Source organism: Botryllus schlosseri, chromosome 11 (genome assembly GCF_051294905.1).
Source record: "Botryllus schlosseri isolate E-star chromosome 11, Bs_hap1, whole genome shotgun sequence".
NCBI classification, from domain to species: Eukaryota; Metazoa; Chordata; class Ascidiacea; order Stolidobranchia; family Styelidae; genus Botryllus; species Botryllus schlosseri.
The window spans coordinates 20,915,990-20,930,405 of NC_137246.1; the positions used below are offsets into that span (position 1 = coordinate 20,915,990).

Consider the following 14,416-nt stretch of genomic DNA (forward strand, 5'->3'; position numbering starts at 1 on the left):
GGCTTTAACACTTTGCGCGATTAGTAAACGTTAATCAAAAATATGACAGATCGTAAAAATGCCATATAGTGTATAGCTTTATTTTCGGAAAATATAAGGCATTGCTACACTTGCTTTCATACTTTAACATGTATGTTTTCAAAATGTTTACACAATAACTGAAACAATGATTAGAACTCAACGTATAATACTCGTAATTTAAAGAAAAATACCAAGAAAGCGGAAAAAATATTTCATGTCTTTTGCCCAGTAAGTTTCAACAGTGTTCTGCTAAAACGGGTCTAACGTTAAAAAAAGTCGAAGTCCACTTTTCCAGATTTGGACACGTCATGGGCTGCTAAGTATAATAGGTTATTGCTAGATTGCGAAACGATAGTATCAAACGTTATGGGGGGCCATACTTACTGTGATGAAATATTTGGTATAGGTGACAATGCGGTGTGAACGGAACCATGCAACCCGCTATCTTAAATTATACTCAGTGATACTTCCGTTAAAACATATTTGTCACGCCATATCTACAGCGCGCGAAGCGCAACGAAAATTATGGGCATTACATGACTTTTATGAAAATTAAATGTTGGTACCACGTGAAAACAGTCCCGAAAAACTTCAGACTATCTTTCTTATTGGGGGATTAAACTACTTCTACTAGACAAACTGAAAATAGCGAAAAGTATGTAAGTAGTTCACAGAATATTACAAAGTAGAAGTAGCAAAAAAACAAATCTACTTGAGCAAGTGGCAGAAGTAGGGGAAACCTACTTGAGTACTTCGTTACTGACCACCTCTGGTATGTACTAATTGTTTTAAAAAAATATCATGCACCAAGTTGGCATACGTATGCCATTACACATACTTCAGTGTTTTTGACCCTTCTCTTAGCTCAGTTGGGCAAGCTCAATGCTAAGCCCAACTGTGCCAAGAAATTCCGTAGCCTTGCACACCAATCAAACTTCTCTGCATGACATATGTTGCAAACCCCAGGGCTACCACTCAAAATTCCATAACGCCAGCACTATACCAAAGCGTCGTCATTTATTCAGTATAAAAGGCAGTTTTGAACACGACAAAGAAACGGTTCTCGCGGCAGCGTTGCTCAATAACACTGAAACTTGTACCGAGCGTCGTAATTATATGGCTTCGTCCGCGACCGCCCCCTCGCGATCCGCGGACACAATTTAGTCGCCGGAAACTCCGACGGCATCTCGCCTCCGCAATTCGAACCAGTCTCGACGTACACGTCCAGCATGGCCAGCAGCCGGTACATCTGATACGACAGCAGCGCGTTTCGCAGCTTCTTACGCGGGTATATCTGACCCGGCACGTTGCAGTTCACTTCAACTTCGATCTCTCGCAGGTCCAAGTCCTCCTCTGAAGTGTGATCGCCGCGCCACTGTAAATGAACTACGAGCAAGGGCCACTTTTTGGGGTACTGGTTCGACAAGGCCACGGCTACCTTCGCGTTCGCAGTAGTACCGCGTTGCAAGGATGCCAAAAAGAAAAAATCGTTTTCAGACACGACACCAAGGTCTAACACAGATTTCGTGTACGCTAATTTACAGTAGCCGCTAAAATCGATCGCTTTCCAAGCTACTAAATTAAACGACAAGGCAGGTGCATAAGAAGCGGTAATGCTTTGGTCGCAATCAATCGAGCCACTTTTAAACTTGATCAACTGTTCAGCCACGGCGATCCTGGCATTAATACGGTGACGTATCAAGCGTATCACCGATCTCATATTCGAATAACGTTCTTCACGGTCACCATCAGTCGCGTCCAACCCTGCGAGTCTTTGCGCCCACAGATACCGCTTTTCCCCTTCCCCAACCTCACGAAAGCTCCCATTGACACTATCGATTTCCTGAAGGTCTCGCAGTAGCGATGCGGCCACCAGTACCGCACTATTTTTGACGCCGGCATACTTGCCGGGCAGCTCCAAGCTTGGTAGTACGCTAACAAAATCCGGGTCGCGATAATGGTAGAATCTCAACAGTAAGCATGGTGAATTTTCCGAACCTGCGTCAAGAGACACTTTCAATGATACGTACAACGGATGCCTCTTTGCCGTAGCATCCGGCTTACCCTTGTTGTCAGCCGCTGCCGCACTAACTGACGTGCTTCTCCTACGCAGGCTCTGATTCTCTCTTTCGTCTTCGTTATCAGAATCGCTCTCCTCGTCGTCTTGGTTCCGATACAAATTCGTGGCGTCGACAAACGCCCGATTTTCCAAATTCTTCGCTTTCACGGCCGCTTCCACGTTGCCGCCAATTTGAATTTCGGTGCCGTGATCGCAAGCCTCGGAAAAGGCTTTCGACTCTACAAACAGCACGTACAGCGGCCCGGGAAGAAATCGAGCGTTTGCGTCAAGCGCTTTTTTCTCAGTAAAGTGATCTCCGAGAGCTTCCTGCAGCGGCATCGTACTTTTAAGTACTGTGTCTAAATTCGGACGCAAACTCTCCAAGTCCTGCTTCCGTTTCTTAATCTTTTCCGCCAAAGCCTCCTTTCGCTCGTGCGTCGCCTTAAGCTCCTTGTCGAGGTTTTTACGGCTTTCCAACTCCCAATCCAAGCGCGCGAGCATTCGCAAATGTTCGTCGTCCGTAGTCAAATCCCGTTTGGCTATCTCGTCAGGGGCTTGCTTGTAAAATTCATCAACTTCAACGAGGTCAACGCCTTCGTGCTTCGATTTAAACTGCAGGCAGTTGTTGATTTCGCGATCGAGATGGCTGATCTCGTACTGTAAATTCTGCAGGCGGAGATAATTCTCGTCCAACTTCTGCTTGGCCTCGGCGGTCGCGTCTTTCGAGTTCTTGCTTCTGATCTGCGCCATCCTGTTCAGCTTTTTCAAGGTCAGAAACTGAAACGACCCGTCGACGCGCAACTCCTGTACCGTGTCTTTCCAATCGTCCGGAGTTTTCTCTTTCAACACCACCACTTGTTCCAGGATGCCCCGGATTTCCTGCGTCACCGTCGAAAACAGCTTCAAGTCTCGCAAGGCGTCTTCCGACCTCACCTCGGCGGCTTCGTCGTAAGTCGCCATCGTTTGACCGACGCGGTTAAGTTACCGTAACTAATTTGAAACGCAGAAAAATATGAAAGAAAGATTAGAAGTTTGCATGTTATATAGTATCTTTAAATCAGAAAAAAAGGATACGTAGAGCGACATACGAAAATATTTGCGATAAAATTAGTAGTCGGGCAAGCAATCCTAGAACAAACCATCCGTAACTCTGGCAGATCGTGCAGAAACACACGTCGCTATGAATAACACATATATCCTATGCAGCAGGATATGTAATCGTATTTCTGATAATTCCGTTACAAAGCATATACATGGATCCATAAGAAATGACATAATAACAACGACGATGAAAGAGATACGGTCGCCAATGATAATGCCCCAGCCCCAGCTCCGTGGTTCTCAACTGGTGGGTCAGAAGAGCAGTTTATGTGGCATGGAGCAATTTGAAAGTTGTGAAGTCAACGATAACTTTAGTTCTGGCTTTTCGGAGGAACAATTGGATAGCATATTCATATTTAAACGAACCCGAATATTTTCGGCTGGGGTAATCGCCAGCAACTAGTAGAGAATTGGAAAGAACATTATATATCAACAATCGCAACGGCAATCGTCATGCCGGTGATGTCATATTTTGTGGTACGATTGTTGATGCACAATGTTCTTTCCAATTCTCTACTAGTTGCTGACGATTACCCCAGCCGAAAATATTCGGGTTCATTACAATATGAGTATACTACTCAATTGTATTTTGATGTAAATAATATTGCCCAACAGGCTGACTCATCAGGAGCAAAAGTCGGTAAATTCACAACATAGAAAGGATACAGTCGCTTCCTTGTCTTTATGTCACAAAGACAAAATTCCTACTAATTTCAACAACACCTTGAATTCGGCTATGACTAAACAAGGTTTAGAACCCACATTCCCATCAGAGAAATACAGGATTACTTAAAATATATTTCCACATTGAAACGGAAAATATTGATGTGGGCATACTTCATGGAAAGGAAATGTATTCCAGTTGAAAAAAGAGCAGACTGAAATAAATAATTGGCAACTCTAGTCACAAATTAGATGGTGTCAGAAACATACGTTTTGCGTTATCAACGACTAATGTGTGCAGACAATATCTTTCAAATTTAAATTTTCTAATTTCAAATGCATTTCACCGAACATAGATAAAAGAACTCTTTGGAGCAATAAAAGATGTTTTAAAACTAATCCGCATTGTCATCACATGATGGGCTTCAATCTGTAATAGCCTATCATACATTATCCGGGGACTAAAAGATAATTATTTCAAATGTTGCAATATTCATTATTTTCAAATTGAACTTGGTAGATAATGTAGTTGTTAAATATGGGACGACAACGTTGTCACATACCCAAAAGTAATAGGCTATCACCAATCGTGTGTTTGCATGTTTGAAACGTAAAACGCAGACATTTTCAATGGGATAAAATCAGGTGGGTTATAAACTACACTGAAACCAATGAATTTCACAATGAAACCCAGCATTAAAAAGTAAGGCACAGCATAGGGGGGGATTGTATCACAATAAGACTTTGCAAGTATCTGGACATGGTAATGACTCTGCATCTAGTCCTATGTAATGCTCATGGTACATGGTGGATTATTAAAAGTATGTCATATAACAAGGTATCATTGATAACATTCCAAGTCTAAAAAGTGTCAAAGAAGCCAATTTGTTCTGTGTCGATACGGATAACTTATTAACATTAAACAATAAAATAGAGAGGTGACACACCCACAGTTTACATTGATCTCAGATGTTCTACGCGACCGACCATGTTTGACTAATGAAACTGAAACTTCATAAGGCCAAATTTATCATTGGACTCACTCGCAAGGAACACACCTGCACGACAGCGACATTGAAACCATAAAATGCTTGTATGCTAGGCCGAGTTTACAAAATTGTAGATAAACATGATTTGATACTTTCCCACACCCATCATCGTTGGGAGTTCAAAAATGGATTGATTATTCAACATAAAAGGCACAAACTCAATAGCACAATGCTAACACCGGCACCATATTTGCAGACTCGTACATACCAAAGTTGAATACTGTCGGCACGTAAAGTCATCATATCATATCCATTTCAAATAAGTCACAGGGTTCATGCATTTTTTATAGCAGGCCGGCAAACACCGAAAAAAGTGCGACAACAGGCATCGTAAACAAGGCAAAAGTAGCAGAACGCGGGGATCAATAACAAAAATATACGAGACCTACATTGCTACAGAGGTCGTAACAGCTCTTCCGTTGACGATTCAACTAAAACGACAAACAAATATAATTGCGTACCATGATGGCGTACCTACAGCATCCTATCGCTTTAAAGCAGTGGTTTTTGATTTGGGGGTAGCTTGCCTTTATTCTGGGGAGTCGCGAAGCTGCTGATCGTTTTTTTTTCTAGTAATCAGTTTCTCAAATAGGCTATGAGTGGGTGAGTATGTTAACTTTCTTCGTGAGTAATCAGCTTCCAAAATATGCCAGGAGTAGGTCTGTACAAAGGTGCTAGCCTTTCTGTGAGTTACCAGCTTCCTAAATAGCCCGTGAGTAGGTCAGTGCAAAGGTGTCCACCTTATAATCAGCTCTCGAGGAACATTTTTAAATCGGATATTGGGTCACGACCGTAAAAAGGTTGAAAATCGCCGGGTTAAATCCAGCCGCATGTGACCGCGTGTTCTTGCGACACGGCCGCTAGCTCCTTCAAAAACTCGTGTAGTACGACGCACGCGAACACCACGTTCTTCGTCTGAGAGTCGCTTATCTGCTTGCCGATACGATTCGAGAACTTCGAGTCGAAGTTCGCGTAAAACATGGACTGCCCTTCAATCCCTGATTTCTGCGGATTCTGTTTCTCGATCAGACTTTCGAGTTTTCCGACACGTTGAGTCTGTTTCTGCCTTCTCCGTCTCATGAACACCTCTCCCAAGACGGTGTTGCGCGTTTTCACTCTAGGCACCGGCATCGGCATGTCTTTTATAAGATTCGCGCCTTTGTTTTCCTCACCCGAGTCGCGAACTAGCAGATATTTTTCAGCCTTACACAGCAACTCGGAAAAATCGTCCACAGTCTGCGAATATGCGTCGATACGATCGCGCACGCCGGACAAAACTTGATACAGAGACCGCACCGCAGGGTGAAACACGACATGCGTGTTCAACAAAAACGACCGTAGCAACGGTTGCGGGTAACACGACAATCTTGAGACTATCCCGGTCAGAAGCAAATTCTCGTAAAGCGAATTGTTGGGCATTTGATCGATTTTTCCGAACAAAGTGCTTAAAAACGGACCCGTGTACGGGGTGGCGTTCATTTTCAACGGGGCGGCGAGAGAAGGGGTCGAAAATTCTACAGGAGCGTACTCCAAATCTGTTTCATAAAACGACGAGTTCACAGATACGGAGTCATCGATATAATCATCCCCGACACTGTCGGTGACGCTTACATCAGAAGATTCCGAATCTTTACTGACATTGTCATCAAAGCCTCCCGATTCTTCTTCAGTGGGACTCGGTAATGCCTCGCCATGGTCGGTACTGTCTATCGACGCGATCTGAGCTTCTACGTTCTGCCTGGCGTTAACAGGTACGCTGTCCATCAGTTTTCGGAAAAACTCGTCAACGGAAGATGCCTGCATCGGAGACGCCGGGCCTTTTTCCTCGGTCGGTTTGGCGTCTCCGCAGCTGATCCTTGCCGGATTGCACACAGCGTCTACACAATTGACCTCACCAGAATTTTTTTCAGCATTTTCACAATTGCCAGCGTCAGAATTTTGTTCATTATCTTCACAATTGACGGAGTCACAATTAATTTCAACGTCTTCACATGTAGCGGCCTCTTCATCACTTTGTGATTTCGTTTCTGAAGTCATTTCCACGACGATTTCAGATTCACAATCACCTTTCGAACAAACGGGCACGTCTTTTTCAACGCTACCAGAATCAGACGCATCCTTCCTGGGCGAGTTCTCTCTGCTCGGAATGAACACAGTCGGCCCGTTATTCAAGATGTTTGCGGTCGCGTTGAGAGCCTGGTACGTCGCGTTCAACGCATGTAAAGCCGGGTTATTCGTGCTGTCGGTCATTTTCCGAGACTGCATCGGCGTTGGATCCGATACCGCGTGTTTTTTATGGATGACACTAGTCTCGTTTATCGACCTCAGGCTAATCGCGGTTCGCGTAAGCCCCGACGAAGACACTCCCGCTATACTAGAAATTTCTGTGACAGCGTCAGTTGGTGGACTCGCGCCGTTGTAAGGCTCGGACCATGTCTCGCACGCTTCCTTGCAGGACAACACGGCAGCATTTGCGTTTTCTAGATAATCCATGTAGCTAGTGCGCAGAGACATTTGAGATTCATGATCGGGACCAAACTCAGCCATGGTGGTCGGACTTGTGATAACTGCGGATTGGTCGCTGCTATTATTCGACCCGGACGATGTTTTAGACGCAGACCTTTCTTTTGTGACCGGAGATTTTACGTCCGCAACTGAATTATCTTTGCAATCTTCCACGCCTGAATCGACTGTAACATCCCCCTTTATGGAGTCACAATCGTCGAGTTGAGCACCGTAACATTTCGGCGATAACGTAACAAATCGATGCGCCGAAGCGCAATACATATCAACGTCGCAAATCGACCTGTGCTGACTCGACAAGATATGTTGACAAGGGATCAAGTACCTGAACACCAAGTGCAGCATTAAATCCTCGCAATTGAGATCGAGAAGGGTGTGGAACAGCGATAAAGATACAGACGCCAGCTTGCTGCTGCTTCCGATCCTTTGGATCAGAGTGTTGATGATGAGGGAGTTGTCGTGTCTGTGACAGAGGAGAAAGCGCAAAAAACACCGTAACAGTGACGGCGCCGTGACAGATTGTAAGAAAAGATTCAGATAAGCCGTAGTGACCACGACTTCGCTCGCTGACGGCTTGTGCAAAGCCGGGCCGAACACTGAAACTAAAAATCCGTGGTAGATATAATCCAGCAAGGTCTCACCGACGATACTCTCGGCAGCTTCGACGACGGAATTGCAAAATTCGAAAGAATTCATAAAATTAACAAGCGCAGGAACTCTACTCCAGTCCTCTTTCCTCAAAAAGTGCCATTCCTCCGTCCTGACGTCGATATGCCTCGGCAAGCTGGAATACAACGCACTCAGCCCAGTGGCGAGCACGGGACAAAAATCGGTGCTGACGATATAATTTGCGACACGGGTATCCTCGGAAGACATGGATACACATAAAAGCAAGGCGTCGCGAGACTGTTGTCCAATGCTGCCTTCCCGATGTATGAAAGCGACAAGGTGAGAGAATATGATAAAATTTTTAGAACCTTCCTCATCAGAGGACCAAAAGAACACGTTGAGTAGCGTGGGGTCGCGGCTTATCCAAACGCACAACAAATTCAATAGTAACACTACATGCCCATCAACTTCCTCGGAATTAATCTCAGAACACGACGACAATAACTTCAACATTGGAGTGACGATTTGTTTGTGATGCAACAGAGAATGTTCTCCCTGGCTGATTATCACCTCATACACTTTGATGAGATTGATAGCTACTTGTTTCATGTATTCTCCCGACCTTAGATACCAATCGAAAAGTTTAATCATGATCCCGTCCATAACCATGTATTCTAAGATCGGGCCGAGCTGCTGGCCGGTCGATTGTTCATCCGCTAATAAATAAACCATTTGTTCTAAGAGGTTTCTAACTGCATCCACATCGTCCTGCGTTACCGGCTTTGGCTGTCGTAGCAAAGTCTCGTTCGTTACGATTAGTGTGAGGTCCACATCTTTCAGACAAATGATCTCAGCGATCTGGGTCCAGTGAGATCTGAAGACCTCGAAACGAATTACATCCGGGTTTTGCGATTTGGTCGGCGAAGTCGGTGCGTTGTTTCCGCTGTTCTTTACTTGACTAAGCTTTCGTTTGATCCACGACGACATGATGAGTAACAAATATATATATCCGACAGATGATTACATCCAGCGGTGGCAACATCAACTACTGTTACAAATACACTGTAGAAATAAGTAATAATGATGTCAATCAAAGACATTGTAAAAGACGAGCGGCTTGATATAAAAGGAAATTATGTATCTGATACAACCAATCAACATGTTTAAACGAAAGCAACCGATAGCTAATTTGGCATTACAATTTGTTAAAAGAAAGCATATTATTCATCAATCATTACATCATAAATTACGGGTAATAAGTAGGGCAAGTTTTTGAAACTTTTTTTACAGCCTCAGTCAGCTTCCTAAATACTCAGAAGTCATGTAGTATGGTGTTTTAAGCTGCTTGGAGAAATCTTATATTGCAAATTTTTGCATTTTATCGATTTTTCATGCAACTTTTTTCGATTTTTCATCCAACCAACCTTTTACTGGAAATATTTGGCACTATATGTAAATAGATCGCTTGATAATTTCACTGTAGTTTAAATTTGAGGTCCTTTCTGATTTGACGTACATTCAGGCTACCCCGCCGAAAATTACATTTCCGCTAGGTTAATTATTTCAGGCTATTGATTTTGTACAGCTACTTGGAGGTTCAATATACAATTGTATAGTATATTCATTTCAATATGTAGATACTATTCAATTGTTGAATTGTATATTAATTTTGTGTAAGTCGCCAAGAATGAGTTTTGCTACAGCGCCTTGGATATAGATCGATTCGAGAATCTTATACCCTAATAATTTCAAGGAATTAGTCCATAAATTAGTGCAACTTTTGTGAAAAATAAGTGCAACTTTTCACCGATTTGACTGCAACAAAAACTTGCCCTAGAATAAGTATCGGTGAGTAGCCTATGGTCCTAAAAACAACCAAGGTCAGTGTATACCACCCAGCATGCTTACGTAAAACCATTTCAGATTGTGAGTCACAGTAAAATGGCCTAACACAAACTTAAATCCAGGTAGCTACTATGCAGTTGGCAAATAGCCGCGGTACCCAATGTCAATATATAGGCCTACTCACAATAGAACTTTGAAATTACGCAGTGGAATATTAAGAGTTGTGAATTAAAAGTGCATAGGCCAAGTTGGATGCTCTAATCATTTCTTTGATCCAAGAAAGAGTTTTTTGAGAACTGCAAAATTATTGAAAGATGTTAACCAGTAGCCTCCGTCCACAACAAAAACCGTTCCAGTAACGTAAGCAGACGCATTACTCGTTAAAAACAAAGCAGTATCGGCTATTTCACATTTTTGACCAAATCTTTTCAATGGCATTCCCTCAATAGCTTGCTGAAACAAACTAGACCCACCGCCCAATTTGTTCATACCAACTGTTCCACCGATAGGACCCGGGGCTATTCCATTCACTCTGACACCATTATGGCCCCATTCGACAGCCATATGCTTTGTCATCGCATCAATCGCAGCTTTGGCAGAACCAGCGTGGCTCTGCAAGGAGTCGCCTTTATAATGTAATGTGGCAGTTATATTGATTATATTTCCCCCGTTTTCTTTAAAATACTTCTCAAAGACAGCTTTACTGCAATTGAAAGTGCCAATTGTATCGATATCAATAACGGTTTTGAATGCGTTGTACGATAGGCTTTCGACATCCGAAAGAAAATTGCCGGCGGCACTGTTGATCAATACATCAATTTTTCCCATTTTGTCTACGGCGGTGTCGACACAGGATTCAACTTTTTCCGGATTGCGCACATCGAGAGCCAAAGGCAGACATTTCTGTCCAGTAGCTGCCTCAAGTTTTTTCGATGAATCTGCAACTTTTTCCAGTCGCCGACTAGCGATCACTGTATCACAGCCATGGCGCATGAACACTTCCGCAATGCGAAACCCTATGCCAGATCCTCCCCCTGTGATAAAAGCTACTTTTCCTTTTAGCAAGTCCGGCTTGAAGACAGAATCATAACTCTTCAAGCAGTCATCAGAATCCACTTCAGTGTTTCGGGGTATTGAAGAGGAACATCTTATTCGACCGGACAAAGCAACGTTACGCACTAACGTAGGTGAATATAGTCTCTTCACGATTGCTAAGGACATATCTATTCTGAAAAATCGAGGACATTGCAGCATTACGATACACATCAGTTGGTTGGATTTATTCATTTACAAATATCATGGGAGATTAAGGAGATTGCAGTGTGAAAATGTCTGTTTAGTGGCAAGTGTTACATGATTCATAAAATCACATATGCTTAAAAACTGGATTTGGAGATACTCCGCGAGGTACAGAGCTTCTGTGTAAAATTGAATAATTTTCTGGTTATGTATATTATTCAAATGGGTACCCAGATATATTAATGAAAACCTGTCTCAACTCACTCACGCTATACCACCGGCGCACTATATACATTACTGATCGTACATGGTGAGTACTCACCAAATATGACTATAGCGTCGCGTATTACGGAAATTTTATATACAGCACTGTATATTCGAGGAAATTAATGGACTCTGAAGTCTGAACTGCGCATAGCTATGAATAAGAATTGTGAATTTTACGCTATACCGTACCCCTGATATTTTAATGGATGTTCTATCACCTCGATTAAAACGAAAACATTCTTTGTGGATCGACTAGATGTGTTGTCCAGACTGCTATTGATTACACTGGAGCAGAAATATACAGCTGTATTTTTATTATTGTAAATAATTTCCCTCCTTCCCTTCCCCGCATTCTCTGCTGCTGCAGCGGTTGCCAGTAAACTCGCCCCAAAGTAAATTCGGCCCGTCGAATTCGGCCCTCGGTCACTTTGGCCGTCGGTGAATTCGGCCGTCGGTAAATTCGGCCCTCGGTAAATTCGGCCAGGGCCAGAGTAACAATAACAGTTACAATACCATTACCTGACCTGAACCCTAACCCTAATCCTAACCTAACTCTAATCCTAACCTAACCCTAATCCTAACCTAACCTAACCCTAATCCTAACCCTAACATCATCCTAACCCTAACGCTAATCCTAACCCTAAACGTAACCCCTAACCTCCAAATCACTTGATAATATTATAATTATATAATATAATACACATTATTAGTTATTAGTTATTAGGTTTAGGGTTAGGATTAGCGTTAGGGTTATGGTTAGGTCAGGTTAGGATCAGGGTTAGGTTAGGATTAGGGTTAGGATTAGGGTTAGGTTAGGGTTAGGGTTAGGTTAGAATTAGGGTTAGGATTAGTGTTAGGGTTCAGGTTAGATAATATTATAATTATGTAATATAATACACATTATTAGTTCGTAATACAATTTCTCACAATGTTCTCCGAGGGCCGAATATACCGATTGAATTCAGCTGTCGGTAAATTCGGCCCCGTAAACATCGGCATATATATATACATATATATATTTATACGCATACCCTGTTCCCCAAATCACTTGATAATAATATAATTATGAAATTAATTCACATTAATAGTTGGTAATACATTTTTATAAAAAATTCTCCGAGGGCAGAATTGACCGAGTAACCAGTGAATTGACCGGTGAATTCGGCCGTCGGTAAATTCGGTCCCCGTGAATATCCGCGCTATCTCCCGTGATTACGCGATCTACGCATACCCTGACATCCAAATCACTTAATAATAGTATAATTATGTAATTAATTCATGTTAACGGTTGGTAATACATCTTAATACAATATTCTCGGTGGGCCGAATTTACTGATGTAATGGCCGAATTTGCCTGGGCCGAATTTACTTTGGGGCGAGTTTACTGGCAACCGCTGCAGCATCAGCGTCTTCAACGCCGTCACGCGTCACTGCGTCTTGGAGTTTTATTGACGTATATTCGTCAATCTCCTCTAAAAATTTATTGCTAAACTTTTTATCATTTCAATACACCACAACACTGCGACACAGTGAAAGATCGTAAGGTGTCGAAACGACTTGAGGTAGTCTTAGAAATCAGACAGCCACGTGGCGTAGGCGATGTAAAAAAGGACCCATAGCTTTTATCGAATATTTATCATTATCACGGCCATCACAAAGGCCAGGCTTTGATAAAGGATACGATAAAAAGTATCTTGAGCAGTGGTGGCCCTATGATTGGGGGGGGGGCTGGGCGAGACTTCCGGGGGGCCCCCTATAAGTATGAAATCGCAGCTTCTGGGCGACGGTGCCCCCCACACCCCCTGTCGGCCACCAATTTAACAGACATGCAGAGACTTGATGATTGTCGTGCTATGGGACTTTTATAACAAGTACGGAGATTTGATGATTGACTCATCTGAAGTCTGAACGGAATCATCTTCTTGATTGGTACAAGGATTCGCACGTCTATTCGCTACATTACTTGAAAAAAGCGCTAAAACCAAAGAGGGGTGCCCTTTGACCAGCGAGGGGCCTCGGGCGACCGCCCACCTCGCCCACCCCAAAAGCCACCACTGATCTTGAGTTGTCATGAACGCCAAATAAAGGCTATGGTATTACAATTATACCATAGTATTTATATTTAGTGCCATTATACCAACGTTGTAAATTGCTACGGAGATATTGATATCGGACGTTAACTGTGACTTTCATCTTCACAACAAGTATCTGTACTGCTGGGCAGTGTTGGGATGACTCGAGTCATGACTTGACTCGAGTCAGACTCGAGTCAACTTTTTCGTATGACTTGACTTGACTCGAGTCACTTTGAAAAAATGACTTGACTTGACTTGACTTGACTCGGCGCTTCAGAAATGCGGATTGACTCGTGACTCGGAGAAAAATTTACGAGTCAATTTCAAGTCATCAAGTAAACTGTGTCGATTAAATCTCTGTATCATTTTTATGTTCGGATTATTCGCGATACGTATCAGAGTTGGATCAATTGTAATTTGTAATTGTAATTGAATGTAATTAATTGCATTTTTCAATGTAATTGTAATGTAATTGTAATTGAAGCATTTTTATTTTGTGTAATTGTAATTGTAATTTCACAAAAATTTTGCAAATTACAATTTCAATTACATTAAATTGCTATTGAGACCTGACAAGCACAACATAAAATAATTGACTTATAATGCATTCTCTTTAAATGTCGACAAGGAATTTGGTGGATCCATTCGCGGAAGCCCTTGACTGCGCCCTTGCGGGCGAAGTTTTTTTTATTTTTACCGCTATGCTGGCCTCGGCTGCCATTGTATACAATTTTTAGATTACTAACCAACGGATGGATTCGCAACACGTGACTCACGATTGAATACGCCGAGAAGCGAACTGCTGAGCCGGCTAAAAGCAGCAGAATTGATAGTCCCATAGCTGGCGATCCAAGCGACGAAATTTAATATGTATGGTCCTAATCGAAAGCTAGTGTCGCACTGATTCCGCAATAAAAGTATATTTCCAGGCAATGGTACCATCCCAAAATAGTCGTGAAAGTCTG

At 42.6% G+C, this 14,416-nt stretch overlaps 2 protein-coding genes and 1 pseudogene across 2 annotated transcripts; all 3 read right to left on the reverse strand.

Annotated features, from left to right (window-relative positions):
- Window positions 1-1,019: 1,019 nt before the first annotated feature.
- Window positions 1,020-3,040, reverse strand: LOC145450207 (THO complex subunit 5 homolog). The gene has a single exon (XM_080328714.1). The coding sequence runs from the start codon at window positions 3,038-3,040 to the stop codon at window positions 1,100-1,102; it is 1,941 nt and encodes a 646-aa protein (XP_080184840.1). The 3' UTR covers window positions 1,020-1,099.
- Window positions 3,041-3,070: 30 nt separating this feature from the next.
- LOC145450195 (FHF complex subunit HOOK-interacting protein 1A-like) lies at window positions 3,071-9,019 on the reverse strand. The gene has a single exon (XM_080328702.1). The coding sequence runs from the start codon at window positions 9,010-9,012 to the stop codon at window positions 5,710-5,712; it is 3,303 nt and encodes a 1,100-aa protein (XP_080184828.1). The 5' UTR covers window positions 9,013-9,019; the 3' UTR covers window positions 3,071-5,709.
- A 68-nt stretch (window positions 9,020-9,087) lies between these two features.
- Window positions 9,088-11,148, reverse strand: LOC145450218 (peroxisomal 2,4-dienoyl-CoA reductase [(3E)-enoyl-CoA-producing] pseudogene; annotated as a pseudogene).
- Window positions 11,149-14,416: the final 3,268 nt, after the last annotated feature.